This window comes from Oncorhynchus masou, chromosome 3 (assembly GCF_036934945.1).
Source record: "Oncorhynchus masou masou isolate Uvic2021 chromosome 3, UVic_Omas_1.1, whole genome shotgun sequence".
NCBI lineage: Eukaryota > Metazoa > Chordata > Actinopteri > Salmoniformes > Salmonidae > Oncorhynchus > Oncorhynchus masou.
Genome location: NC_088214.1, coordinates 49,912,969 through 49,940,863, shown reverse-complemented (window position 1 = coordinate 49,940,863; position 27,895 = coordinate 49,912,969). Strand labels below are relative to the sequence as shown.

General features: G+C 42.8%; 1 protein-coding gene across 1 annotated transcript; it reads right to left on the bottom strand.

The window, feature by feature from the left end:
* Nucleotides 1-968: 968 nt before the first annotated feature.
* si:dkey-181m9.8 (uncharacterized) lies at nt 969-27,895 on the bottom strand. Its single transcript, XM_064943482.1, has 21 exons — nt 27,591-27,895; nt 26,647-26,737; nt 26,291-26,356; nt 26,001-26,167; nt 25,615-25,763; nt 21,062-21,138; nt 19,894-20,064; nt 19,439-19,543; nt 18,769-19,029; nt 18,420-18,511; nt 18,018-18,206; nt 17,502-17,687; nt 12,473-12,571; nt 12,104-12,193; nt 11,906-12,020; nt 11,471-11,589; nt 11,063-11,176; nt 9,336-9,402; nt 9,002-9,089; nt 8,673-8,841; nt 969-8,273 (listed from the first exon to the last, which is right to left on the bottom strand). The coding sequence occupies exons 1-21, from the start codon at nt 27,633-27,635 to the stop codon at nt 8,097-8,099; spliced, it is 2,637 nt and encodes an 878-aa protein (XP_064799554.1). The 5' UTR covers nt 27,636-27,895; the 3' UTR covers nt 969-8,096.

The window sequence follows — 27,895 nt, the reverse complement described above, 5'->3', positions numbered from 1 at the left end:
TTGCATTTTATTGCTGCCATTTTGAATAGAGATAACATGACTAGATCCTGAGACCCCTTTTCATGCCATTCATCCACCGCCATCACCTCATGTTTCAGTATGATAATGCACGGCCCCATGCCACAAGGAACTGTACACAATTCCTGGAAGCTGAAATTGTCAGTTCTTCAATGACCTGCATACTCACCAGACATGACACCCATTGAGGATGTTTGGGATGCTCTGGATCGACGTGTACAACAGCTTGTTCCAGCTCCCGCCAATATCCAGCAACTTCGCACAGCCATTGAAGAGGAGTGGGACAACATTCCACAGGTCACAATCAACAGCCTCATCAACTCAGGCAAATGGTGGCCACACCAGCTACTGAGTGTTTTTATTCACGTCCCTACCTTTTTTTAAAGGGTATGTGTAATATTTGTGTTGTGGAGAAATGACCAAGCAGGAGACGGGAGTACCGTTAGTTTTCGTTTAGTCGAAACCCCTCGTGCTCCACAGTTCCCAGCACCCCAGTGAGCATGTGCATTTCCTATTAGGTGTAGTAACACTGTCGTAATGCATTACAGCACAGTAATAAACAGATGTAGATCCCAGATACTACAGTATGTAACCAACAGAAGCATATCTGCATTCCAAGTGATGTGAAATCCATAGATTAAGGCCTACTGAATTTATTTAAATGGACTAATTTCCTTAAACTGTAACTCAGTAAAATAATTAATAGTTGCATGTTCCGTTTATATTTTTGTTCAGTATACATTCCTAAAGAACAATGTACTTCTTCCATACATTTTCTTCTTACACCCACACGTATGTTATATTTTGAATGCTTAGCAGGACAAGAAAATGGTCCAATTCACACACTTATCAAGAGAACATCCCATGTCATGTGGACAAGGTCAGGACATGTTAGCACCAGGTATAAACGAGGCTATAATTTCCCCCAAGAACCCAGACAGAGACAGTCGGTCAGTAGAAAAACATGTTTATTACTAAAGTCAGTAGTACTTTTCCTGAACAAGGGAGGTACCAGGACAAGCTGTTAAATTGATGCAACATCACACTGTCCTCTTCCCTGATCATTTTCACGCACAACAAAAATGCTCCGGGGTGATATTTCCCCTAGGTACAGATCTAATATCAGATTCCCCAATTAATCTTAACCATAGGTGGGGGAAACTGACCCAAGATCAGCGTCTAGGGGCAACTTCAACTTACATTGTGCCATTACAGTAGAAACAAATTGCGTAACTTAAATTGCAAACCTTAGGGAATCAGATACTCATTACTACATACCAATAAGTAGTGAATACCATTATTGCATAGCATAGTGAACTTACGAGTAAAAATATAAAATCATGGTTTAATGCAGCTGGAAAAAAAGGGCTTATTCAGGAGTGTGAAAGGTCCGGATAGAACAGTATACAATAACCTTTGCACCCTACTGGCTAAGGCCCAGAAATGTGCTGTTAAATTGAGTAGCTTTTTAGATCTACTTGCATAATACAGTTCTGTACTTTACTTGAATTTAATGATGTACCAAAGCCAACAGCATAAATTGCGATAGGGAAATACATTATAAATGGAGTCAATCATGCCTGTAATATGACCCAGGTTATCACTCAACCAACTACAGTGCATACCAATAGTGTAGGATCTGTGACATCCACCTGTATTGATCATATCTTCACTAATGCTGCAGAGCTTTGCTCCAAAGCATTATCAGATCCCATTGGCTGTAGTGACCATAACAAGGAAAGTCAAAGTGCCAAAATCTGAGTATAAAGAAATTGAAGAGATCATACAAAATGTTCTCTCAGGACTCTTTTGAAGATATAAAACATTTATGTTGGTCTGATGTGTATGAGGAAGTGAATCCAGATGCAGCACTGGAAGAAAAAGATTCATGCCAATTGCTGACCAACATGCACCTATTAAGAAATTGCCTGTGAGAACTATTAGGGCCCTCTGGATTGATGAACTGAAAAATGTTATGGTTTAAAGAAATTATCCAAAAAAAGGTGTCTAACAAGTCAGAACGCTCAGCTGATAGGTTGAGATGTTGTGCATTACCAAACCAAGATAAATTACAAAACACAATTGAAAGATTTTGGATGACCTAAAATGACATCATGGGCAAGAAACCCAATTAATATCCATCGATCATTGAAGTTGATGGGTCGTTTATAACAAAGCCTTTCGATATTGCCAATCATTTCAATTACTATTTCACTAGTAAAGTGGAAAACATCAAGAGTTTAAATGACAACATTGAACAGTAAACCATAATAATTAAATGTGTTAAATCTAATGAAAGAGAAGGTGTGCTGTTTTGAATTTGGTCAAGTTGTGTGGGAGAAATGGAAAAGCTATTGTTATCCATCAATAATGAAAAGCCGCCAGGTATAAACAACCTTGATGGGAAACTATTGAGAATGGTAGACTAATGACACCCCTATTTGCCAAATGTTTAACCAAAGCCTAAAAGGAGTGTGTCCACATGCGTGGAAGGAAGCTAAAGTAATGCCACTGCCTAAAAATAGTAAAGCACCCTTTGCTGGCTCTAACAGCCACCAAATCAGTTTGCTACCTGTTCTTAGTAAACTGATAGAGAGAAGGGAACTCAACTTGTACTGCACGGACTCAAATTACAGATGATTGGTTAAAAATAAATGGATAATAAGATAGTTGGAGCTGTATTATGAGATTTCAGTGCAGCCTTTGATGTTACTGATCACACATTGTTAATTAGGAAACACGCTAGCTATGGCTTTACATCACATGCTCAGAGAGTTATTTATCCGATAGAACCCAGAGTGTTCTTCACTGGGGCGGCAGGGTAGCCTAGTGGTTAGAGCGTTGGACTAGTAACCGGAAGGTTGCGAGTTCAAACCCCCGAGCTAACAAGGTACAAATCTGTCGTTCTGCCCCTGAACAGGCAGTTAACCCAAATAAGAATTTGTTCTTAACTGACTTGCCTGGTTAAATAAAGGTAAAATTAAATTAAAAAATGCAAGCTTCTCTAACATCAGATATGTGCGGTGTCCCTCAGGGCCGTTGTCTTGGGCTGTTACGCTTCCCTATTTTTACAAATGACTTGCCACTGGTCTTACGTAAAAGCTAGAATGACTATATATGCAGATGATTCCACACTCTATATGTCAGAACCCAAAACCAGTGAACTCACTGAAATTATAAATAAAGAGTCAGAGTCAGGGCTCCATTGTGGCGTAGCTGTCAAAGGTACTGCATCTCAGCGCAAGAGGCGTCACGAGTCCCTGGTTCGAATCCAGGCTGTATCACATCTGTCCAGGATTGGGAGCCGCACAGGGCGGGGCACAATTGTCCCAGCAGGCCGTCATAGTAAATAAGCATTTGTTCTTAACTGACTTGCCTAGTTAAATAAATAAAAATATATCAGAATGGAGGATTAATAATAAACTGGTCTTAAATACATCTAAAACTAAAAGCATTGTATTTGGTTCAAAACATTCTCTAAGACATAAACCCCAACTGGAGTTTAGTATAAACGGTGTGACCATTGAGCAAGTTGAGGAAGCTACAGTTGAAGTCGGAAGTTTACATACACCGAGGTTGTAGTCATTAAAACTCATTTTTCAACCACATTTCTTGTTAACAAACTATAGTCTTGGCAAGGCGGTTAGGACATCTACTTTGTGAATGTCACAGATAATTTTTCCAACAATTGTTTAGATTATTTCACTTATAATTCCCTGTATCACAATTCCAGTGGGTCAGAAGTTTACAGAAAATGTCATGGCTTTAGAAGCTTCTGATAGGCTAATTGTCATCATTTGACTCAGTTGGAGGTGTACCTGTGGATGTATTTCAAGACCTACCTTCAAACTCAGTGCGTCTTTGCTTGACATCATGGGAAAATCAAAAGAAACCAGCCAAGATCTCAGAAAAGAAATTGTAGACCTCCACAAGTCTCATCATCGGGAGCAATTTCCAAATGCCTGAAGGTACCACATTCATCTGTACAAACAATAGTACGCAAGTACAAACACCATGGGACCGCTCAGGAAGGAGATGCGAACTTTGGTGCGAAAAATGCAAATCAATCCCAGAACAGCAGCAAAGGACCTTGTGAAGATGCTGGAGGAAACAGGTACAAAAGTATCTATATCCACAGTAAAACGATTCCTATATTGACATAACCTGAAAGGCCGCTCAGCAAAAGAAAAGGAAGAAGCCACCGCCATAAAAAAGCCAGACTAAGGTTTGCAACTGCACATGGGGACAAAGATTGTACTTTTTGAATGTCCTCTGGTCCGATGAAACAAAAATTGAACTGTTTGGCCATAATGACCATTGTTATGTTTCGAGGAAAAAGGGAGAGGCTTGCAAGCCAAAGAACACCATCCCAACCATGATGCTGCCACCCTCATGTTGTGGGGGTGCTTTGCTGCAGCAGGGACTGGTGCGCTTCACAAAATAGATGGCATCATGAGGTTGGAAAATTACGTGGATATATTGAAGCAACAATTCAAGACATCAGTCAGGAAGTTAAAGCTTGGTCGCAAATGGGTCTTCCAAATGGACAATGACCCCATGCATACTTACAAAGTTGTGGCAAAATGGGTTAAGGACAACAAAGTCAAGGTATTGGAGTGGCCATCACAAACCCTGCCCTCAAGCCTATAGAAAATGTGTAGGCAGAACTGAAAAAGTGTGTGTGAGCAAGGAGGCCTACAAACCTGACTCGGTTACACCAGCTCTGTCAGGAGGAATGGGCCAAAATTCAACCAACTTATTGTGGGAAGCTTGTGGAAGGCTACCTGAAAAGTTTGACATGTTAAACAATTTAAATGCAACGCTACCAAATACTAATTGAGTGTGTAAACTTTTGACCCACTGGGAATGTGATGAAAGAAATAAAAGCTGAAATAAATCACTCTACTATTATTCTGTCATTTCACATTTTTAAATTGAGGTGGTAATCCTAATTGACCTAAAACAGGGAATTTTTACTCGGATTAAATGTCAGGAATTGTGAAAAACTGAGTTTAAATGTATTTGGCTAAGGAGTATGTAACCTTCCGACTTACTCCTAGATATAACGTTGGATGGTCAATTACCATGGTCAAGTCATATTGACAAAGTTCCTGTGAAGATGGTGAGGTCTTATCAAAAGACTCTGACACAAAAATCAACTGTACTAGTTCAGGCTCTGGTCTTGTCCAATCTTGATTACTGTCTGGTAACATGTTCAAGTGCAGCAAAGAAAGACCTAGCAAAGCTGCAGCTGGCTCAGAACAGAGCAGCACACCTTGCCCTTAGCTGCACATACAGAACTAAACTATCAACATCATGCATGCCAGTCTTTCCTGGTAGACAAGAGATTAACTGCTTCTCTTCTGGTTATGGGAAGTACTACTGTAATGAAAATTCCAGATTATCTGCATAATCAAATAACATTCAGCTCATAGACCCATACATACCCCACAAGACATGCCACCAGGTCTCTTCACAGTCCCCAAGTCCAAAACGAACTCGCGGCAACGCACAGTATAATACAGAGCCATGATCGCATGGAACTCCCATCTCCAATTACTCAAGCAAACAGCAAAACTTACCTTAAAATTATTAAGCAACGGTTAAGGGAACAGCTAAGACTGAGGGGACACACAAATGTTTGTACTACTATTATTTATTTTTGACTGTCCTTGTCCATCAGTGTATCAGTGTTTGTTGACCCTAGATAGAATAGCTGCTGCTTGGCAAAAGCTAATGGAGCTCTGAATAAAATCAATAACAAGTGTACAACCCATTTCACCCGCATCTTAATGAATTATACCTGTCGGCTTTAAGTTAAGTGTTACATCAAGTTCCGTTCATTCAACAATATTTCAGTGTTAAAGTATAAATAATTCACATGCGTGTCATAGCAGAAGAAATGTATGCCTCAAGAACATACAAGAAGAATACATTTTGAAAGTTTGTTTGAGATATCCTGAGAAGTGAGAACTAGAGGACTACAACAAAAATAAAACTGTACTGCAGTACAGTGGCTATAGAAAGTACACACCCAAATTACACACTTCACTTCTTGTTGCCTTACAGCCTGTAATTTAGATTAGTTACTTATCATACATTTCCCACTGATCCTCACAGTGGGGTGTATACTATCTATAGGGACAGTACTGTTGATTTTATGTGAACTAAGTGCTTTTAAAAATATACTTAAAAAAATATAAAACGCAACATGTAAAGTGTTGGTCTCATGTTTCATAATCTGACATGAGCGGACAAAAATATAATTTCTCTCAAATTTTGTGCACAAATTTGTTTACATCCCTGTTAGTGAGATTTTCTCATTTGTCAAAATAATCCGTCCACCTGACAGGTGTGGCATATCAGGAAGCTGATTAAACAGCATGATCATTACATAGCTGCACCTTGTACTGGGGACAATAAAAAGCCACTAAAAATGTGCAGTTTTGTCACATATGTCTCAAGTTGAGGGAGCATGCAATTCACATACTGACTGCAGGAATGTCCACCAGAGATGTGGCCAGAAAAATAAACATAAGCGGTCACCAACGTTATTTTATAGAATTTGGCAGTACGTCCAACCGGCCTAAAAAACACAGACCATGTGTAACCACGACAGCCCAGAACCTCCACTTCCGGCTTTCTCACCTGCGGGATGTTCTGAGACGAGCCACCCGGACAGCTGATAATACTGTGGGTTTGCACAACCAAAGGATTTCTGCACAAACTATCAGAAACCATCTCAGGGAAGCTCATCTGTGTGCTTGTCATTTTGACCTGACTGCAGTTCGGCATCGTAACTGACTTCAGTGGGCAATCCTCACCGTCGATGGCCACTGGCACACTGCTCTTCATGTGGTTGAGAGGTTTGCTGTCAACATTGTGAACAGAGTGCCCTATGGTGGTGGTGGGGTTATGGTATGGGCAGGCATATGCTGCGGACAATGAACACAATTGCTTTTTAATCAATGGCAATTTGAACGCACAGATATACCCTGATCAGAACCCGAGGCTCATGGTGGCAGAAGAATGGCACCACAATTACCTCACATTTCAGCATGATAATGCACAGTTCTTCCATGGCCTGCATACTCACCGAGCATGTTTGGGATGCTCTGGATTGACATGTACACAACAGCGTGTTCCAGTTCCCGCCAATATCCAGCAACTTCGCACAGCCATTGAAGAGGAGCGAGACAGCCTGATCAACACACACCAGATACTGAATGGTTTTCTGATCCACTAGCTGTTTTTCCTGATCCACACTTTTTTACGGTATCTATGACCAACCGATGCATATCTGTATTCCCAGTCATGTGAAATCCATAGATGAGGAACTAACAAAATAATTTAAATTGACTGATTACATTATATTAAGTGTAACTCAATAGAAACTTTGACATTGTTGCATGTTGCGTTTATATTTTTGTATCTACATGTTTATTAAGAATAAACGTCAAATTAAAATAACAAGAAAACAAACAAAATCTTAATGTACCAGATCCGGTAGTTATTTCAAATCAAAAGTGCATTGCACTTTACGCTCGAGTTGACATACACTGCATTTACTGTGATCTCAATGCACTTTTGATTGAATCCTGGCCACAGCATAGCTCGATCTAGAGCAGCAGTGTGCAACACAGCTCCTCAAAGGACCAATTTACCTTGTCCCTGCCTTCTATGGACAGTTTATGGTGCTATTTCTATGTCATTATTAGGCCAGTGTTACATAGCCATTATGACAGAGGGTTGAAGTTAAATATTACCCCTGGATCATGTTTATTAGGACACGCAACAACAAAAAATTGCAACGGAAAACAAATATGTTTCTCTCATTGGACAAGACCGGGTAGTCCCTTCCCCAGTTTCACTTCATTTAAAAATGTTTTCTCCCTACTTAACACAAGCCTGGGTGGTATTCACTAGGCACCAAACGGAAGAAAACGGACTGACGCAAGGAACCTGGCCTTATCCATTAAGAAACACTTTTTTTTCTCCGTAGCAAAACATGTAAAAGCATTTGCCATCATGTGCCCTAAGGAACCCAGCCCAGGTGAGGCCAAGTATTTTACATGGCCTTAGTCGTTGAGCAAGAGCAGCAATTGGGAGTCTTCATGGAAGCGCGTTGGTGGGTTTCTCTGAGCAGAAGACCAGCGTGGTCCCGCAGCGCTCGATGAGGGTAGGGGGCAAAGGTCATCTTTCACCTTCACAGGGGGTAGCTTGTTGTCCCTCAGGCTAACCTTCCTCGTCAGGGTCTGAGGGACCGGGAGAGGGGACACACACACAGCATTACGGCAGTGTTTCCCGGACCAGTTCTGGAATCAACCCAGTCCTAAATACTCCACGTATGCATGTTAAAATCCAGAACAAGCACACCAGATTATATTAGTCAACTAGCCTAATGATCAGCACGCCCTTCATGAGTTGCATCCTTTGTGCTAGTGTTAAAAGAAGAAAAAGCTCTTTAAATAATAAAGAATCTCCCAGTGACCAGCGAGCTATGGAAGCAAATTAATGCTTGGGAACTGACTAAATCAGTGTTACCAAAACCATATCAGGCCCTGGCCAGCATCAACCAAGGGACCCAGAGGATGAGAAACACTGTCCTATGACAGTGTAAAAAGCCTTGTGGGTAGTCTCCCCCTGCGGCTCACCTGTCTAAGGTGCTGTACATAGAGTGCCTCAGGATCCTGAAGGTTCTTCTGTGGAACAGGAATGTGCCACCGCTGTAACTCGGCCAACATCTCGGCCACATCGAACAGAACGGCTGGATCCGCATGACTACGGTTAATCAGCTCGACTAGACACTCTTTATAGTGTAATCTAGGGAATAAAATTTAATAAAATGTAACCCTTTTTACATTAGCAGTTGTCACAAAGTGCTTAACAGTAAACCAAGCCTTAGACACCACACAGTAAGTAGAAGCAGAAGCACAGCGGCCAGTAAAAAGTTCCTAGAAGGAAGAAACTTGGTGTCTCTTACATGCAGTAGCCACTGTACTCTGGGAGAGTTGGTAGACCACAAGGCCCGTCTCCACCCATCTCTCTGTGCTCCAGGACTGCACACACACCTGACAAATGGGAATAGAAATGTTTCAAAAACAACAGCAGCAATCACATTAACTGTGAATACAACAAGTAAGAGTAAATACATATGAAGCAGCAACAATTTTGATGAACAAAATGATTACAAAAAGATAGAAACAAATGACGTCCAACAAGCTTCAATCAGAAGCAGACTGAAGCATTTAACTATTACCGGTAGATTCGAACATAATTATTTGTAAAGTAAAACCCCTTGGTGGCTTGTACTTTACCTTGTGAGTTTGTTCCTGTAAAGCCCACTTTGGATTGGACCATGCCAGCGAGGGACACTCCGTAAAGCTGGAAGAGAGTGTATCGAAAGTTTCGTTCGGATACATGATAAATTGCAATTCTCTCTCAGCACAAAGGTTAATGTTCTCTATCTTTCGTCAGAGACTATTATGGCAGATAGCATGATGGGTAAATTTACAGTTGAAGTCGGAAGTTTTCCTACACCTTAGCCAAATACATTTAAACTCAGTTTCATAATTCCTGACATTTAATCCTAGTTAAAATGCCCTGTTTTAGGTTAGTCAGGATCACCACCTCAGTTTATGAATGTGAAATATCAGAATAAGAGTAGAGAGAATGATTTATTTCAGCTTTTATTTCTTTCATCACATTCCCAGTGGGTCAAAAGTTTACACACTCAATTAGTATTTGGTAGCATTGCATTTAAATTGTTTAACTTGTCAAACTTTTCAGGTAGCCTTGGCCCATTCCTCCTGACAGAGCTGGTGTAACTGAGTCAGGTTGGTAGGCCTCCTTGCTCGGACATGCTTTTTCAGTTCTGGCCACACATTTTCTATATGATTGAGGTCAGGGCTTTGTGATGGCCACTCCAATACCTTGACTTTGTTGTCCTTAAGCCATTTTGCCACAACTTTGTAAGTATGCATGGGGTCATTGTCCATTTGGAAGACCCATTTGCGACCAAGCTTTAACTTCCTGACTGATGTCTTGACATGTTGCTTCAATATATCCACATAATTTTCTATCCTCATGATGTCATCTATTTTTTGAAGTGCACCAGTCCCTCCAGCATTAAAGCACACCCACAACATGATGCTGCCACCCCCATGATTCATGGTTGGGATGGTGTTCTTTGGCTTGCAAGAATCCCCCTTTTTCCTCCAAACATAACAATGGTCATTATGGCCAAACAGTTCTATTTTATCATCAGACCAGAGGACATTTCTTCAAAAAGTACAATCTTTGTCACCATGTGCAGTTGCAAACCGTAGTCTCACTTTTTTATGGCGGTTTTGGAGCAGTGGCTTCTTCCTTGCTGAGTGGTCTTTCATATGTCGATATAGGACTCGTTTCTGTGGATAGATACTTTTGTGCCTGTTTCCTCCAGCATCTCAAGGTCCTTTGCTGTTGTTCTGGGATTGACTTGCACTTTTCGCACAAAAGTACGTTCATCTCTTGCGGTATGACGGCTGCGTGGTCCCATGGTGTTTATACATGCATACTATTGTTTGTACAGATAAATGTGGTACCTTCCGGCGTTTGGAAATTGCTCCCAAGGATGAACCAGACTTGTGGAGGTCTTGGCTGATATCTTTTGATTTTCCCATGATGTCAAGTAAAGAGGCACTGAGTTTGAAGGTAGGCCTGGAAATACATCCACAGGTACACCTCCAATTGACTCAAATGATGTCAATTAGCCTCAGAAGCTATGACATAATTTTCTGGAATTTTCCAAGCTGTTTAAAGGCACAGTCAACTTAGTGAATGTAAACTTCTGACCCACTGGAATTGTGATACAGTGAATTCTAAGTTAAACAATTGTTGGAAAAATTACTTGTGTCATGCACAAAGTAGTGTCCTAACCGATTTGCCAAACCTATAGTTTGTCAACAAGAAATTTGTGGATTGGTTGAAAAACGAGTTGTAATAGCTCCAACCTAATTGTATGTAAACTTCCGACATCAACTGTAGGTAGTGTAGGATTTACCTGAAGCAGCCTGTGAAGTCTGGGCACGTTCCAGTCCCTCAGGTGGTACAGGCAGTCCCTGGGGTGGTGGGCGTGTAACCCCTTGGACCCACACTCAGCTGAGAAGTCACACCCCTGAAGAAGTCATTTATTAGAGGGATAGTACATTTTTAGATCTAGAGTGTTGTTGCTTCATCCAGACCGTTTAAATGTTGTTGTTTTTTAAATTGGTAAGAATATGTATCTGAGAGCGTGGCTTTAAGCATGTTATAGGATTGCATTTCCTAGTGTTCTGCTACTCATTTTGACTAGAGACTAGTGGGTTAAGAAAAATTATAGACAAGATAATACAACTTAAATCTACTTTGACTGGAATTCTCCTTTAAATGAATGCTAAAGTGTCAGCTCAGATTCAACTAGGTGACTTACCACGCCTAATTTGAAGGGCCTATTACAGCCGCCACAGAACTCGTGCTGGCATTGGGTGCATTTGAAATGGAGACAGCCTCCCTTGGAAAGGTAGAACACAAACTTGCATTTTGGACATTCTGAAACGAGACAAATAATATATGCAGTTAAATGTCTTTCTCACCGAGACAGAAATTCTAAATATTGCATGTGCCTCATCCAATTTTGATTCAGGGACATAAGATGTTGAATCTGAACTAAACATTAAAAAGACTACATAACACCGTTACAATAATAATACACAAAGATGTCTTTAATAGTGACAACTCAATTACACAGTCGTGACACAAACTGTTATTCAGATAGGCTAACAGCTAGCAGACCTAGACAACTGTGTGCATCTTAAACCAAGGGTTCAAATAAACAAAATGATGAAAGTAGGAGGTGTGTGTGTACCTATTTTATTCCTGCTGAGGAGATTCTCCAGTTTTGCGGTCTGGTACTCTGGGTTATTGTGGAGTTGCCACTCTCTGAACTTCTCACAGGAAAGACCCTGGTGTTGTGGAGCCCACTGGTGTATCAAAAAGTTGTTAGAAGGTAGATACAAAGCTTTCCAACAATTTGAATGTGAGTGTACATGAATACATTACTTACTGCAGTCTTGCATTGGGAGCAGGTGCTCTTCCTACAACTAGGACAGTCCATTCTCAGCTGGTCAGCCTCGTGTAGAAGGCCAAAGGAGCACTAGAACATTGCACACAAACTGACATTCATAAGCACCTGGATGTTCCAGTTGAAAGAACAAGGCCACTGTCTAAAGGTGCAACTTCACCAACATGTCTTATCTAGTGGGGTATTGAAGCTTAGATCGCAGGGTTTTGAATTGAAGGGGAGAGAACGAGGGTGAAAGAAATATGAGGAGAATGAGAGAGAGATACTATTAAAAACACAGAGGTGGAGACAAAGAAAAAGAGAGACGAAGAGACAAGCAGGAGAACCAGAACGATGAGTGAGATGTCTTACGTGGGCACACCAGCGGAAGTTAGGCATCTCCTGCAAGGCTCGGTCTCTCAGCTTCCTCTGGAACAACTCGTGGATCTGAGGATCTAGGTAGTGCCTGATCTGGCAAGAGAAAACAATGTAGATAGGACGGATGTTAAACTGTAAATTCCTCTAGCCTTTCAGCACCAGTTTCCCAGACCCAGATGATGATTATTATTTTTAAACCTTTATTTTACTAGGCAAGTCAGTTAAGAACAAATTCTTATTTTCAATGACGGCCTAGGAGCAGTGGGTTAACTGCCTGTTCAGGGGCAGAAAGACAGATTTGTACCTCATCAGCTCGGGGATTTGAACTTTCAACCTTTCGGTTACAAGTCCAACACTCTAACCACTAGGCTACCTGCCACCCCACAGATTAAGCCAACTCCTGGGCTAAAAGGGATTTATGCTCTATGGCAGGGATATTCAACCGGGGCTACGGAAAAAATTATATTTGTATTTGAAAGGTTTCATGAATGTTGCTAGCAAAATATTTCTTTTTTTATGACATACCTACAGTAGAAAAGAGGAGACTATCTTCTTTCTAATGATGCCAACTTTATTTCTCAACTCCTAGTATTGAGCCAATTACACTCACTGGAGTATGTGACATAGGCTTTGTAAAAGCAGCTGTGAATAGGCTACCAGTACAATAACTGCTGCTGGTAAGCTTTATTGACTTGGACAGCTAAACAGCTGCTCTGAGCAAAAATATGTTTGGCGTTACCTTTTTCTAGCTAATAGGTTATGTTAGAGTTCACACTTTCTCTTCCAATTCTAATGTGGAGAGGTCAAAATAGTGAAACACTATCTACTAAATCTATTAATTAAAACAATTTAAATGTTGATTACTTCTCTTTGACATTATAATTCACCTGATAAGACCCCCCAAAAAAATCTAATGTATGATGGGGTACCCGGATCGCCGGTTTGCTTGGGAAAGAAAAGGTTGAAGACCCCTGCTCTATGGAGAACCTCCCTTGAATGTGCTTTTTAGTCCAGGTTTATCAGCGTTTATCAGAAACTGGACGTGAGACTGGTGCATCTCTCTCCATGAATGTGCTCACTGACTCCTGCAAATCCGTACACACGCATTGTTTCATTGTGTGGATTGTTTGCCCTTTGTTAAACGTTTATCAATTCCCCACTTAATATCAAATCTAGCACCAGTAGTAAATGTAGGCTACCGTCACTCATCACCATGTCCCAGTAAACTAGAAAGCTTGGTTACAGTCATTTCTGTTCAGTTACAAAATATATATTATTAGATTCATACCGGCCAACAAGGCAGAGTTCATCTCAGCCTATGCCTCCCTCCAGTCCCTCGACTTCCTGGCACTGACGGAAACATGGATCACCACAGATAACACTGCTACTCCTACTGCTCTCTCTTCGTCCGCCCACGTGTTCTCGCACACCCCGAGAGCTTCTGGTCAGCGGGGTGGTGGCACCGGGATCCTCATCTCTCCCAAGTGGTCATTCTCTCTCTCTCCCCTTACCCATCTATCTATCGCCTCCTTTGAATTCCATGCTGTCACAGTTACCAGCCCTTTCAAGCTTAACATCCTTATCATTTATCGCCCTCCAGGTTCCCTCGGAGAGTTCATCAATGAGCTTGATGCCTTGATAAGCTCCTTTCCTGAGGACGGCTCACCTCTCACAGTCCTGGGCGACTTTAACCTCCCCACGTCTACCTTTGACTCATTCCTCTCTGCCTCCTTCTTTCCACTCCTCTCCTCTTTTGACCTCACCCTCTCACCTTCCCCCCTACTCACAAGGCAGGCAATACGCTCGACCTCATCTTTACTAGATGCTGTTCTTCCACTAACCTCATTGCAACTCCCCTCCAAGTCTCCGACCACTACCTTGTATCCTTTTCCCTCTCGCTCTCATCCAACACTTCCCACACTGCCCCTACTCGGATGGTATCGCGCCGTCCCAACCTTCGCTCTCTCTCCCCCGCTACTCTCTCCTCTTCCATCCTATCATCTCTTCCCTCTGCTCATACCTTCTCCAACCTTTCTCCTGAGTCTGCCTCCTCAACCCTCCTCTCTTCCCTTTCTGCATCCTTTGACTCTCTATGTCCCCTATCCTCCAGGCCGGCTCGGTCCTCCCCTCCCGCTCCGTGGCTCGATGACTCATTGCGAGCTCACAGAACAGAGCTCCGGGCAGCCGAGCGGAAATGGAGGAAAACTCGCCTCCCTGCGGACCTGGCATCCTTTCACTCCCTCCTCTCTACATTTTCCTCCTCTGTCTCTGCTGCTAAAGCCACTTTCTACCACTCTAAATTCCAAGCATCTGCCTCTAACCCTAGGAAGCTCTTTGCCACCTTCTCCTCCCTCCTGAATCCTCCTCCCCCCCCCCCTCCACCCTCTCTGCAGATGACTTCGTCAACCATTTTGAAAAGAAGGTCGACGACATCCGATCCTCGTTTGCTAAGTCAAACGACACCGCTGGTTCTGCTCACACTGCCCTACCCTGTGCTCTGACCTCTTTCTCCCCTCTCTCTCCAGATGAAATCTCGCTTCTTGTGACGGCCGGCCGCCCAACAACCTGCCCGCTTGACCCTATCCCCTCCTCTCTTCTCCAGACCATTTCCGGGGACCTTCTCCCTTACCTCACCTCGCTCATCAACTCATCCCTGACCGCTGGCTACGTCCCTTCCGTCTTCAAGAGAGCGAGAGTTGCACCCCTTCTGAAAAACCTACACTCGATCCCTCCGATGTCAACAACTACAGACCAGTATCCCTTCTTTCTTTTCTCTCCAAAACTCTTGAACGTGCCGTCCTTGGCCAGCTCTCCCACTATCTCTCTCAGAATGACCTTCTTGATCCAAATCAGTCAGGTTTCAAGACTAGTCATTCAACTGAGACTGCTCTTCTCTGTATCACGGAGGCGCTCCGCACTGCTAAAGCTAACTCTCTCTCCTCTGCTCTCATCCTTCTAGACCTATCGGCTGCCTTCGATACTGTGAACCATCAGATCCTCCTCTCCACCCTCTCCGAGTTGGGCATCTCCGGCGCGGCCCACGCTTGGATTGCGTCCTACCTGACAGGTCGCTCCTACCAGGTGGCGTGGCGAGAATCTGTCTCCTCGCCACGCGCTCTCACCACTGGTGTCCCCCAGGGCTCTGTTCTAGGCCCTCTCCTATTCTCGCTATACACCAAGTCACTTGGCTCTGTCATAACCTCACATGGTCTCTCCTATCATTGCTATGCAGACGACACACAATTAATCTTCTCCTTTCCCCCTTCTGATGACCAGGTGGCGAATCGCATCTCTGCATGTCTGGCAGACATATCAGTGTGGATGACGGATCACCACCTCAAGCTGAACCTCGGCAAGACGGAGCTGCTCTTCCTCCCGGGGAAGGACTGCCCGTTCCATGATCTCGCCATCACGGTTGACAACTCCATTGTGTCCTCCTCCCAGAGCGCTAAGAACCTTGGCGTGATCCTGGACAACACCCTGTCGTTCTCAACCAACATCATGGCGGTGGCCCGTTCCTGTAGGTTCATGCTCTACAACATCCGCAGAGTACGACCCTGCCTCACACAGGAAGCGGCGCAGGTCCTAATCCAGGCACTTGTCATCTCCCGTCTGGATTACTGCAACTCGCTGTTGGCTGGGCTCCCTGCCTGTGCCATTAAACCCCTACAACTCATCCAGAACGCCGCAGCCCGTCTGGTGTTCAACCTTCCCAAGTTCTCTCACGTCACCCCGCTCCTCCGCTCTCTCCACTGGCTCCCAGTTGAAGCTCGCATCCGCTACAAGACCATGGTGCTTGCCTACGGAGCTGTGAGGGGAACGGCACCGCAGTACCTCCAGGCTCTGATCAGGCCCTACACCCAAGCAAGGGCACTGCGTTCATCCACCTCTGGCCTGCTCGCCTCCCTACCATTGAGGAAGTACAGTTCCCGCTCAGCCCAGTCAAAACTGTTCGCTGCTCTGGCCCCCCAATGGTGGAACAAACTCCCTCACGACGCCAGGACAGCGGAGTCAATCACCACCTTCCGGAGACACCTGAAACCCCACCTCTTCAAGGAATACCTAGGATAAGATAAGTAATCCTTCTCACCACCCCCCCTTAATGATTTAGATACACTATTGTAAAGTGGCTGTTCCACCTGGAGGTACTGCGGTGCCGTTCCCCTCACAGCTGTTCCACTGGATGTCAGAAGGTGAATTCACCAATTTGTAAGTCGCTCTGGATAAGAGCGTCTGCTAAATGACTTAAATGTAATGTAAATGTAATACCGTTCTCATTCTTGAAGTGGATTTGTTGTTTGGAGAGCGCACAAACTATGCTACACCAAAGAGGAATAAACTTTGTTATTTCCATTGCATTAACCAGTTCTGTCAATTTCTTTATTGTCTTGTTTGGAGCACATGTCTGGTTTCTCCATTTTGTGTGAACAGAAGTATCTGGCCTGCGTGCCAGGATAGGTGTGGCTTATTTAGGTGCCTTTTTGGGTTACGTTCTTGTTCAGCTTGATTTTGGTTAATCAATGGGGAGGCTGCATCTGGGCCTAGTAGACTTCACCTGTGCTTTTCTAGTTAAGACAGGTTTTGCATGATAGGAGGCTTTTTCTTTTTGAATACTGACAATTAAAAGTCAGAAGATTGTAAATATATCAACTTGTTAATGTATCACTGTCATCAACAGCGTGGTGTAAATAAAGCCAACACCCATTTGCACCTCTTCTTGCCTGCCTCCTTCTGAATAATTTGTCCTTACAACTGTTACAAGGTCCCAATTTTACAGAAGACAAAACTATATTAAAATGATTTGCAGTAGACGTAGAAGATGGCAGCTAGCTATTTGGAACCAGTTTAGCGTTGCTCTAAATGACATCCCACTAACAAAACCGAATGTTAATGGAATTTTTAACCAAACATTTGAATTGAAACAGAGCCAGGTAGAAAGGTCCACACAGTCTATACAGTGGTAAGGTCTGAACACTACATCGAAGCAATGTCTACTACTACCGGGAAGCTACTGGCGCCTGACCTGTGTGTCCAGAAGGCTGAAGTAGTCCAAGGCCTCCTCCACGCCTCCCTGGCTCTGACGCACGTCAGGCTGGCCACACATGGGACACACCACATGGACGATGCTCTTCTCCTTGATGGCCTGGGAGAAGTAGGCCTTGAAGCAGCTCTCGCAGAAGGCACACAGGCAATGGGTCATAGTGATGATCTGTAGAGGGACACGGAGTGAGGGAGAGAAAGATCGAGAGGGGTGGAGCATGAGATACATTTTACTCTTCTAAACCTCGTAGTGCGCTAAAACCTTGTTCCCACACAAACTCTGGTGGAATGTCTTGCAGCATGCCTTTTAAAAAATGTGCATGTCAAGTAAATAGCGGTGCAATCGGGAGCTGCCATATTCAAATAAAGACTGCAGGAGACTAGGGCAACCCTACTTTAACCTGCCCAACATTAGTCGACCAGTGATTACTTCAAAGAAGGCAGGCAAAGAAGGATCCATGTTGACAGTATTTGAATGGGGTCCCAGTCTCTCACTCACCTTGCTGAAGGACACTTGCTCGCGGCAGATGGGGCATTCATGGGACAGGTACTTGAGGGCCGAGGGAAGGTCCCGGCACGACTGTACCGCCTCCTCCACGTCGGCCTGGCTGAAGCTCCGCCCCTCAAGTGACAGCAGGCTATGGAAGATGGCCGCCTTGTCGCCGGAGACGCCGGGCGGCACCGTAATCTGACGAAAGAGAATTGCATATATATGAAGAGTGTAGAGTAGTACTTTAGAGTCCACTGTTGAAACGGAAGTTGCTCTTTTTGCAGTCTTTATTTTTTTTAAATCATGAAAGGCCGACACATACAATATGCACACAAACCCTGCAGCACACATGGACAGACAGACACATACATAGAAAAAAAAAAACTGGTTGGGGGTTAAGCCCACTCTTACCTGAGCACTGTTGACCCTCTTGAGCTGTATACGGAAAGGCCGCTCATTCACAGTAAAGATTCGGTCTGCCTGTAAGAGCACCTGCTCTGCATCTGAAAGCAGATCCAAAATAATAGAAAAACGATTTATCCTTAGTGCCTTCTTGTTTCAGTCTATTTTCTTCCATTTGGTGCCTAATGAAAATTACCCTGATGTACTGTATATACACTCTCCCATAGCATGTGCATAATATACATTTTAAAAAATTCTACAATATACATTTTCAGGCTGTAACTCCATGGTAGTGTTTGTATGTTCACATCTACAGTATATGCTCTCTCTTACCCCCCCCAGCCCCTTTCTCACTCACCTCTGGGACTGCGGAAGCTGACCAGGGCCTGGTCGTGCTGGGTTGGGGGGTAAGGGTAGGTCACATCCAGCACCTCTCCCCCACCGTTGCTCCTGCGCTGGAAGTAGAGGGTGAGCTTGTTCTTCACACGGCTGGGGGACTGGTCCGGTGGCAGCTGGCTCACCAGGATACGATGCTGGTTGTCCACTAGGGGCGTGACTGCAGTGGGGATTGGGGGGTAGTCACCACCACCTCGATCACCTCCATCACCTTGCATCTGTCCTGAGGAGCGAGAATCGGTGGGCAGTTATTCACAAATGAATGGGAAAGATAAGCGTCATTTAATTTAATTATTTTATTCAGTGCCCTGCAAGGGCCGAAACACTACTGGTTTTCATTCTGTGTAGACAAGTAACAAGTGTACTCTGTATGTATGTGTACAACATGTCGCAAATGTGTTCTCAACTGAGTTTGAGTCAGTGGAGATGTTATGCTCAAAATAAACTTGCAGACTGGCTAAAACATAAAGCGGGTACAGCCTCAGTGTTCAATGTAAATGCGTACCGGAAGTTGCACAGAATGCTCAAAATTTCCACTCCAGACCAAACATTTGCCCAGTGAATTTGTTTTAGTTTCATGTTTCATAGTTTCATAATTTTTTAACACTTTAGGGATTCAGTTTTCCACTCACCTCTTTCTTTAATACCAAGCTGGTACACATTGACAACATTTTCCAGCTGTAGGCTCTTGAATATGTTGTTCATGTCCTCAGAACTAACAGGAGTGTTATTTGGCGCTGTGGAATGAGAAAATGAAATGGCAGATAATCAAAGCACAAAATAATTGTCATTATGTATCACAATGCGATCAATACCAAACTTTAAACACACACAACTATGGCATGCTCACCATCAAACCTGCACTATGCAGCATTTTGTTAGTTTAGATATCCCTATGGCTTTACAAAAATACTACTTAGAGATACCAGATGTAGCTTAGTAGTACTTTCCTACAGTACCTTATTAGACTGGTTAAGACTAGTCCTGGAGTAATAGAGAATCTACATTGAACATGCTTGATAGTGCAGGAATAGGCCTAATGTGTGCCTTGGAAACCAGCACCAAATGTTTATATACTGGGTCCTACCAGAGGCAGTAGTGATGAAGGGGTTGGTGGAGGAGAATGGAAACTGGACTCCACCTGGCACTCCAAAGTTTATCCCCATATCTAGTAGCTCCTCTGTGTAGGACCGCCTCACACCAGTCGCAGACTCTCTGAGAGGCCCTGATTGGCTGGACTTTAAACTCTTGGGCGGAACTAGGGGAATTGATAATACACTGTTAGTGAGGAAATGAAAGCAAAAGGTTGACAATTTACTAGAAGTCATTATAAATTAGGGTGAGGGAATAGCAGTGAGAAGGAGTTGGATGAAAGAAGTGGGTTGGCCGGTTAGCTATTGATTGTGTAGAGGGCCTAAAATGAACAACCACCACCTGCCAAATGCTGGCATTGGCGGCGGGTAAGATGTCTATTTCACCAGCCACATTGGTGGGTGGTCAGGGCTCCATAGTGCGAGCATTTCACTCACATTTGTGAGAAAAAAAAACTTAAGTGTAATCACATTTAATAGTAAAATAAATGCTGCAGTAGCTGTTTTCAAAGTATTTCTCCCGTTTTGTTTCATAGCACAAAATAACTGCTAATCCTATATAGCCAATTCCACTTTGCACTGCCTCACTGCCTGGCTGGGGGCTGTGCTCACGTGAAGAGCTGAGTAAAACATACATTTTAAGAAGCGCCGCGCACAGGAAAAAAACTTGGTCTAATTTACTTTAAACGAAAGTCTACTGAAATCAGACTTTGTCCTTGTTTCTTGGCTATTTATATTGTTTTGCCCACAAGCTAGGTTGTTTTTCTGTTTGAGTTTCAACGGCTAGGGAAGTCAATCTAGGGGACTCAATTACACAGGCACAAACATGACTGGACTCGTGCTACCACGGTAATCTCCCACCCTTAATGGGGCAGGTGAACATTTGTCTCATCTATGATATTTTGGTCTAAAAAAAATGAAATTAAACAATATACCACATTAGTTCTTACTAGTAATACATTTATTGTTTTAGAAACATTACAAAAATTGCTCATCTGTTAATCTTTGTGTTTTGTTGGTGTAATTTCAGCGGTAAGTTGTTGTTGTTTTTTTTTGGGGGGGGGGGGCATTAGACCCCTTTTTAACATCCAACAAACTTTAAAAAGCAGGGAATGTTAGTGAATGCATTTCTAAGATACGGTACAGAATTCGGAGAACACCCACCTATTGCTCTAGGTAGTGGCGTGGGGGACATTGAGGAGCGCCTGGCTCTCGGGGTAGAGCTGCTTGGTTGAGGCCAGCTAAGAGGGAGACACAGTACAATACAAACTCAAAGCATGAAGGGTTACTGACTCCTGACCCCTCCTGTCTCAGCCTCCAGTATTTATGCTGCAGTAGTTTATGTGTCGGGGGGCTGGGGTCAGTTTGTTATATCTGGAGTACTTCTCCTGTCCAATTCGGTGTCCTGTGTGAATCTAAGTGTGCGTTCTCTAATTCTCTCCTTCTCTCTCTCGGAGGACCTGAGCCCTAGGACCATGCCCCAGGACTACCTGACATGATGACTCCTTGCTGTCCCCAGTCCACCTGGCCGTGCTGCTGCTCCAGTTTCAACTGTTCTGCCTTATTATTATTATTCGACCATGCTGGTCATTTATGAACATTTGAACATCTTGGCCATGTTCTGTTATAATCTCTACCCGGCACAGCCAGAAGAGGACTGGCCACCCCACATAGCCTGGTTCCTCTCTAGGTTTCTTCCTAGGTTTTGACCTTTCTAGGGAGTTTTTCCTAACCACCGTGCTTCTACACCTGCATTGCTTGCTGTTTGGGGTTTTAGGCTGGGTTTCTGTACAGCACTTTGAGATATCAGCTGATGTATGAAGGGCTATTTAAATAAATTTGATTTGATTTTGGTTACTAACAACTGAAAATGAAACAATTTAACTTTAAACAAAAAAGGCTTACACAAATCAAAATACATTTTATATTCTTCAAAGTAGCAACCCTTTGCATTGATGAAAGCTTTGCACACTTTTGACATAGTCTCAACCAGCTTCATGATTTAGTACCTGAACTGCATTTCAATGAACAGGTGTGCCTTGTTAAAAAGTTAATTTGTGGAATGTCTTTCCTTCTTAATACCTCTTAGAGATCGGGCTACTTTTTTCAACATTCTGTTAAAAATCGCGCAACATTTCAACGTCCTACTACTCATGCCAGGAATATAGTATATGCATATGATTAGTATGTGTGCATAGAAAGCATAGAACTGGTTCAATGGTGTCTGTGACTATAACAGAACGAGTTCCGTGGTCAAAAATCGGCAGAAAACCTGGTCACTAAATCGACGAAGAAAAAATCAATCCGCCAGCCCATGTATTGTCTATTGGAAGGAAAAATAATTAAGAGTGAGATTACAGTTCCTACAGCTTCCACACGATGTCGCCAGTGTTGTGATTTCGATTCAACTAAATCCTTGGTCATCTGAGTAATAGCCACATCCGGTTGTCAAGTCCACAGCTGTAAACAATGGAACGGGAAAAGTTAGTTACGTTACCAAAACTCGTGCTTATTGAATACAGATCGCTCCGTGATCAATTTGATCGTTTATTAACGTTTAGTAATACCTAAAGTTGGATTACAGAAGTAGTTTGAAGTGTTTTGTCAAAGTTTATAGGCAACTTTTTTAATTTAAAAAAATAACGTCGCGTTTAAAAAAAATGTGTTTTTACTGGATCTGACGGTGTTCATAAATTGACATTTTGGGTACACAAGGGCCAATTTAATCGAAAAAAATACCCAATTGTGATGTTTATGGGACATATAGGAGTGCCAACAAAGAATCTCGTCAAAGGTAATGAATGTTTTATATTTTATTTCTGCTTTTTGTGTAGCGCCGGCTACGCTAATTCCTTTGTTTACGTCCCTTCTGGTATTTCGGCGTGTTGCCTGCTATCAGATAATAGCTACTCATGCTTTCGCCGAAAAGCATTTTACAAATCTGACTCGTTGGCTTGATTCACAATGAGTGTAGCTTGAATTGACTACCCTGCATGTGAATTTTAATGAACGTTTGAGTTTTAACGAGTGCTATTAGCATTTGGCGTAGCGCATTTATTGTTGGCAGGGGGTGCGGTTGCGTCCCGGGTGGGCCAGACAGATTAATGCATTTGAGCCAATCAGTTGTGTTGTGAAAAGTAGGGGTGGTATACAGAAGACAGCCCTATTTGGTAAAATACCAAGTCCATATTATGGCAAAAACAGCTCAAATTAGCAAAGAGAAACGACAGTCCGTCATTACTTTAAGACATTGAAGGTCAGTGAAAGAGGAAAATGTAAAGAACATTGAACGTTTCTTCAACTGCAGTCGCAAAAACCATCAACCGCTATGATGAAACTGCCTCTCATGAGGACCGCCACAGGAAAGGAAGACCCAGAGTTGCCTGCAGAGGATGGATAGGTTCATTAGAGTTACCAGCCTCAGAAATTGCAGCCCCAAAAAATGTTTCAGAGTTCAAGTAACTGACACATCTCAACATCAGCTGTTCAGAGGAGACCTAGTGAATCAAGCCTTCATGGTCAAATTGCTGCAAAGAATCCAAAACTAAAGGACACCAATAAGAAGAAGAGATTCTCCTGGGCCAAGAGACACAAGCAATGGACATTAGACCGGTGGAAATCTATCCAAATGAGATGTTTGGTTCCAACCGCTGTGTCTTTGTGAGACGCAGAGAAGGTAAACGGATGATCTCCGCATGCGTAGTTCCCACCATGAAGCATGGAGGAGGTGTGATGGTCCTTTTCTGGTGACACTGTCTGTGATTTATTTAGAATTCAAGGCACACTTAACAAGCATGGCTACCACAGCGATACGCCTTCCCATCTGGGACAATCATCTGCTTTTCAACAGGACAATGACCCAACACACGTCCAGCCTGTGTTAGGGCTATTTGACCAAGAAGGAGAGTGATGAGTGCTGCATCAGATGCCCTGGCCTCCACAATCACCCGACCTCAACCCAATTGAGATGAGTTAAGCTGCGGAGTGAAGGAAAAGCAGCCAACAAGTGCTAAGAATTTGGGAACTCCTTCAAGACTGTTGGAAAAGCATTCCAGGTGAAGCTGGTTGAGAGAATGCAAAGCGTGAGCAAAGCATCAAGGCAAAAGGTGGCTAGTTTTAAGAAAATATATTTAGATGTTTAACACTTTTTTGGTTACTACATGATTCAATAAGTGTTAGTTTTGATGTCTTCACTATTATTCTAGAAAATATTAAAAATAAAGAAAAACCCTTGAATGTGCAATTGTCTTAACTTTTGACTGGGACTGTATACAGTGGCAAGAAAAAGTGTGTGAACCCTTCGGAAATACCTGGATTTCTGCATCAATTGGTCATAACATTTCATCTGATCTTAATCTAGGTCACAACAAACAGTCTACTTAAACTAATAACAAACAATTATACACGGTGTGTCTTTACTGAACATTTACAGTCCATGGTGGGAAAAGTATGTAAACGCTTGGATTTAATAACTGGTTGACCCTACTTTGGCAGCAATAACCTCAACCAAACATTTTCTGTAGTTGTGGATCAGACCTGCACAACGGTTAGGAGGAATTTTGGACCATTCAGCTGTACAAAACTATTTCAGTTCAGCAATATTCTTGGGATGTCTGGTGTGAACTGCTCTCTTGAGGTCATGCCACAACATCTCAAATCAGGTTGAGGTCAGGACTCTGATTGGGCCACTCCAGAAGGTGTATTTTCTTCTGTTGAAGCCATTCTGTTGTTGATTTACTTCTGTGTTGTTGTCCTGTTGCATCACCCAACTTCTGTTAAAGCTTAAATTGGCAGACAGATAGCCTTATATTCTCCTGCAAAATGTCTTGCTAAACTTGGAATTGATTTTTCTGTCAATGATAGCAAGCTGTCCAGGTCCTGAGGCAGCGAAGCAGCCCCAAACCCAATCCCTCCACCATACTTTACAGTTGAGATGAGGTTCATCTTGGTGTGCTGTGCCTTTTTTTCTCCACACAGTGTTGTGTTTTCCTTCCAAACAACTCAACTGTAGTTTCATCCGTCCACATAATATTTTGCCAGTAGCACTGTGGAACATTCAGGTGCACTTTTGCAAACTTCAGACGACAGCAATGACTTCGTCTGTGGTGTCCTCCCATGAAAACCATTCTTGTTTAGTGTTTTATGTATCATAAAATCGTCAACAGAAATGTTAGCATGTTCCAGAGAGTTCTATGCTGAAATTTCTTTTATAGAGAAAATGTCTTACTGTGGGCTGATGAACATTGAGGCTTTTAAAGATAGTTTTGTAAACCTTTCCAGCTTTATGCAAGTCAACAATTCTTAATCTTAGGTCTTTTGAGATCTCTTTTGTTCGAGGTATGGTTCACATCAGGCAATGCTTATTGTGAATAGCAAACTCACATTTTTTTTATAGGGCAAGGCGGACCTAACCATCATCTCCAATCTAGTCTCATTGATTGGACTCCAGGTCAGCTGACTCTTGACTCTAATTAGCTTTGGAGAAGTAATTAGCCTAGGGGTTCACAAAATTTTCCAACCGACACTGGAATGTTTAAATGATCTATTGAATATGGACAATAATTTGTGTGTTATTAGTTTAAGCACATTATGTCTATTGTTGTGACTTGGATGAAGACCAATTTATGCAGAAATCCAGGTAATTCCAAAGGGTTTGCATACTTTTTCTTGCCACTGTATGTCCATTATTCAAGGAATGAGCACTCTTCTCAATTTACCTGCCAGGGTCCGAAGACTCTGCATATGCACTGGAGTGTGCTGCAGTAGGTAGCATCTGAACTCTGATTGGGTGCATGGCAAAGAGGGGCGTTTCCTTTTGAAATGCAGACCTCATTTCTGAGACGAGCAATGACAGGTTAGCCAGCCCCTGCCAATCAAAAGGTAGACGCAGTTCAAACAAACTAGAAAAGTAGATTGATTATGATGGTGCTAAAGTACCACCCCCTCTTCATGCCCCTCCACTCAACCCATGCATGCTACACACACGGCCTCTCTCTCTCCATTTTCTAACCACTACTCTAACAATAACATTATTTTTTTTTAAATCAACAAAACATTCACCAATCACTATCAAAATCACATTGTTGCATTGTTGTCGACTTACGCTCTTCCAGTTGTTGAGACAGTCGAGGAGCACCTGCCCACTGGCCTCAACATATGGGCACCTGGGGTTGATCAACATGGAGATGGAGGGACACACGTAGCACCGCGGCCGGCTCTGGGGGTGAGTCTCGTGGAGCCAGATGCACACTGGGATATTATATGTGTTACCTGCTTGGAGGACGAATTAGGGTCACTTCAATAAGAACTTACATAGGGAATGGTGAAAATGCTATCAATGTGGCAAGGTACGAAAACTAGTTATTATTAGTATTATTATGATAGTGGGCTTACCGTCATGTGGAACTGGAATAGTACCAGCCAAATAAACTAACTTCTTCTTTTCCTTATTGGGGAAACCTGTGCTTGAAACAAATATCATGTTAGCATTCTGCATAATTTAAGGCAGACACAGGGCACTCAAGCTGGTCTGGTCCAGAAACAACCCTAGAGTGCAAAACAACAATCTGCCCATACATCTTTGCTTAGCACAGCAAACCTTTCTAATCCACTTCGCTGGTGACCTAAGGTGTCATGACCACTACAAAAATAGTGAAACCAACGACACACCTAACAGTGACACAGGATCAACATAGGTTAGATTAAATAAAAGACAAGTGATGATACAGGTGTATAAGCTGTGAACTTACAGTAGAAGTCCACATACATACGCAGGTCTCCATAAGTCGCTGTAACATTCTTGATATCACTGACAACCTCAACAGGGAAGCTGTATTTACACTGAAAAGAATGAACAGAGAGAGGGAACATGTAATCACTATTGGCACACTAGCCATCATCTTTTCAGTGTGTAATAGACAATAAAACAATGATCGATTCAATACACTCGTCCAGTTATTTTAGACATCAAGAGGCATGTGGATTTGTTTACTAACTGCAGTACTGTTTAGGCACTTCAAAGCTGAGTGTGGCATTCCAATTATTGGTTAGTTAGCGAGCTACTTCATCCAAAGATTATCTATATATTCGCCTCTTCCTCTCTGCATCACCCCACGTTGACAGTACAGAGTACTAGAAACAATGACATTGTAAACCATTTTTTAGAAGTCAGAACACTCAAGAGGCAAAGCACAGCTGTAAAGCATTGGGAGTGGCTAACAAACTGTTCCATGGCTTGAAAACCAAGCATTGCTTGCAAGCTAGCTAGTCAAACTGTGTTGTCAGTGAAGGGAAGCTACCAACGTTCGCCACCAATGTCTGGATAGTTGCACCTGTTCATTACAGTAGCCAGCTGGCAACTCCTCAATTTAAACACGATAGCAAATTTGTCAGCTAGGCTAGCTACCTATTCCTGAAAGTGCAGCCTCAGATAAATGCATAACTGGCTAACTAGCGAACTTAGCTAGTTAAATACCTTGTCACAAAATAAAGTTAGCTAGCTAATGTTAGTAGTTGGCTAACTAACTGTTGCTTAGCCCTACAACGGTCGCCCTATGTAGTTTGTCAGAGATATGAGTATATTTGCTTACGTTAGTGTTATAGTTAGCATATATAGCTAATTACAGTAGCTAACGTTAGCTATCAAGATAAACCAGCTAGCCTAGTTTCTGAATGATGTTGTTTATCTTCTTACCTCGGTCAGTGTTTCATATTCAAGGACTGCTGGGACCCTCGGCATCTTTTATAATTTTACCTTTCAATCTTATGTGGAATTATGAATCAACATTCAAAACTAGCTATGACAACATCTGACATTCCCGACAGCTGCGATGAAATACACTAGGAACTCGAAACGGGGAATTTGGATATCTCGACATCAGTCCGTTCAAACAACTGGGAACTGAGAAAAAAATCGAGTATCTGACATGGAAAAATCGATTTGAACGGTCATACAACGCGGAATTCCTACTCAGGGCTCATCTTCATCTTCTTCTTCGA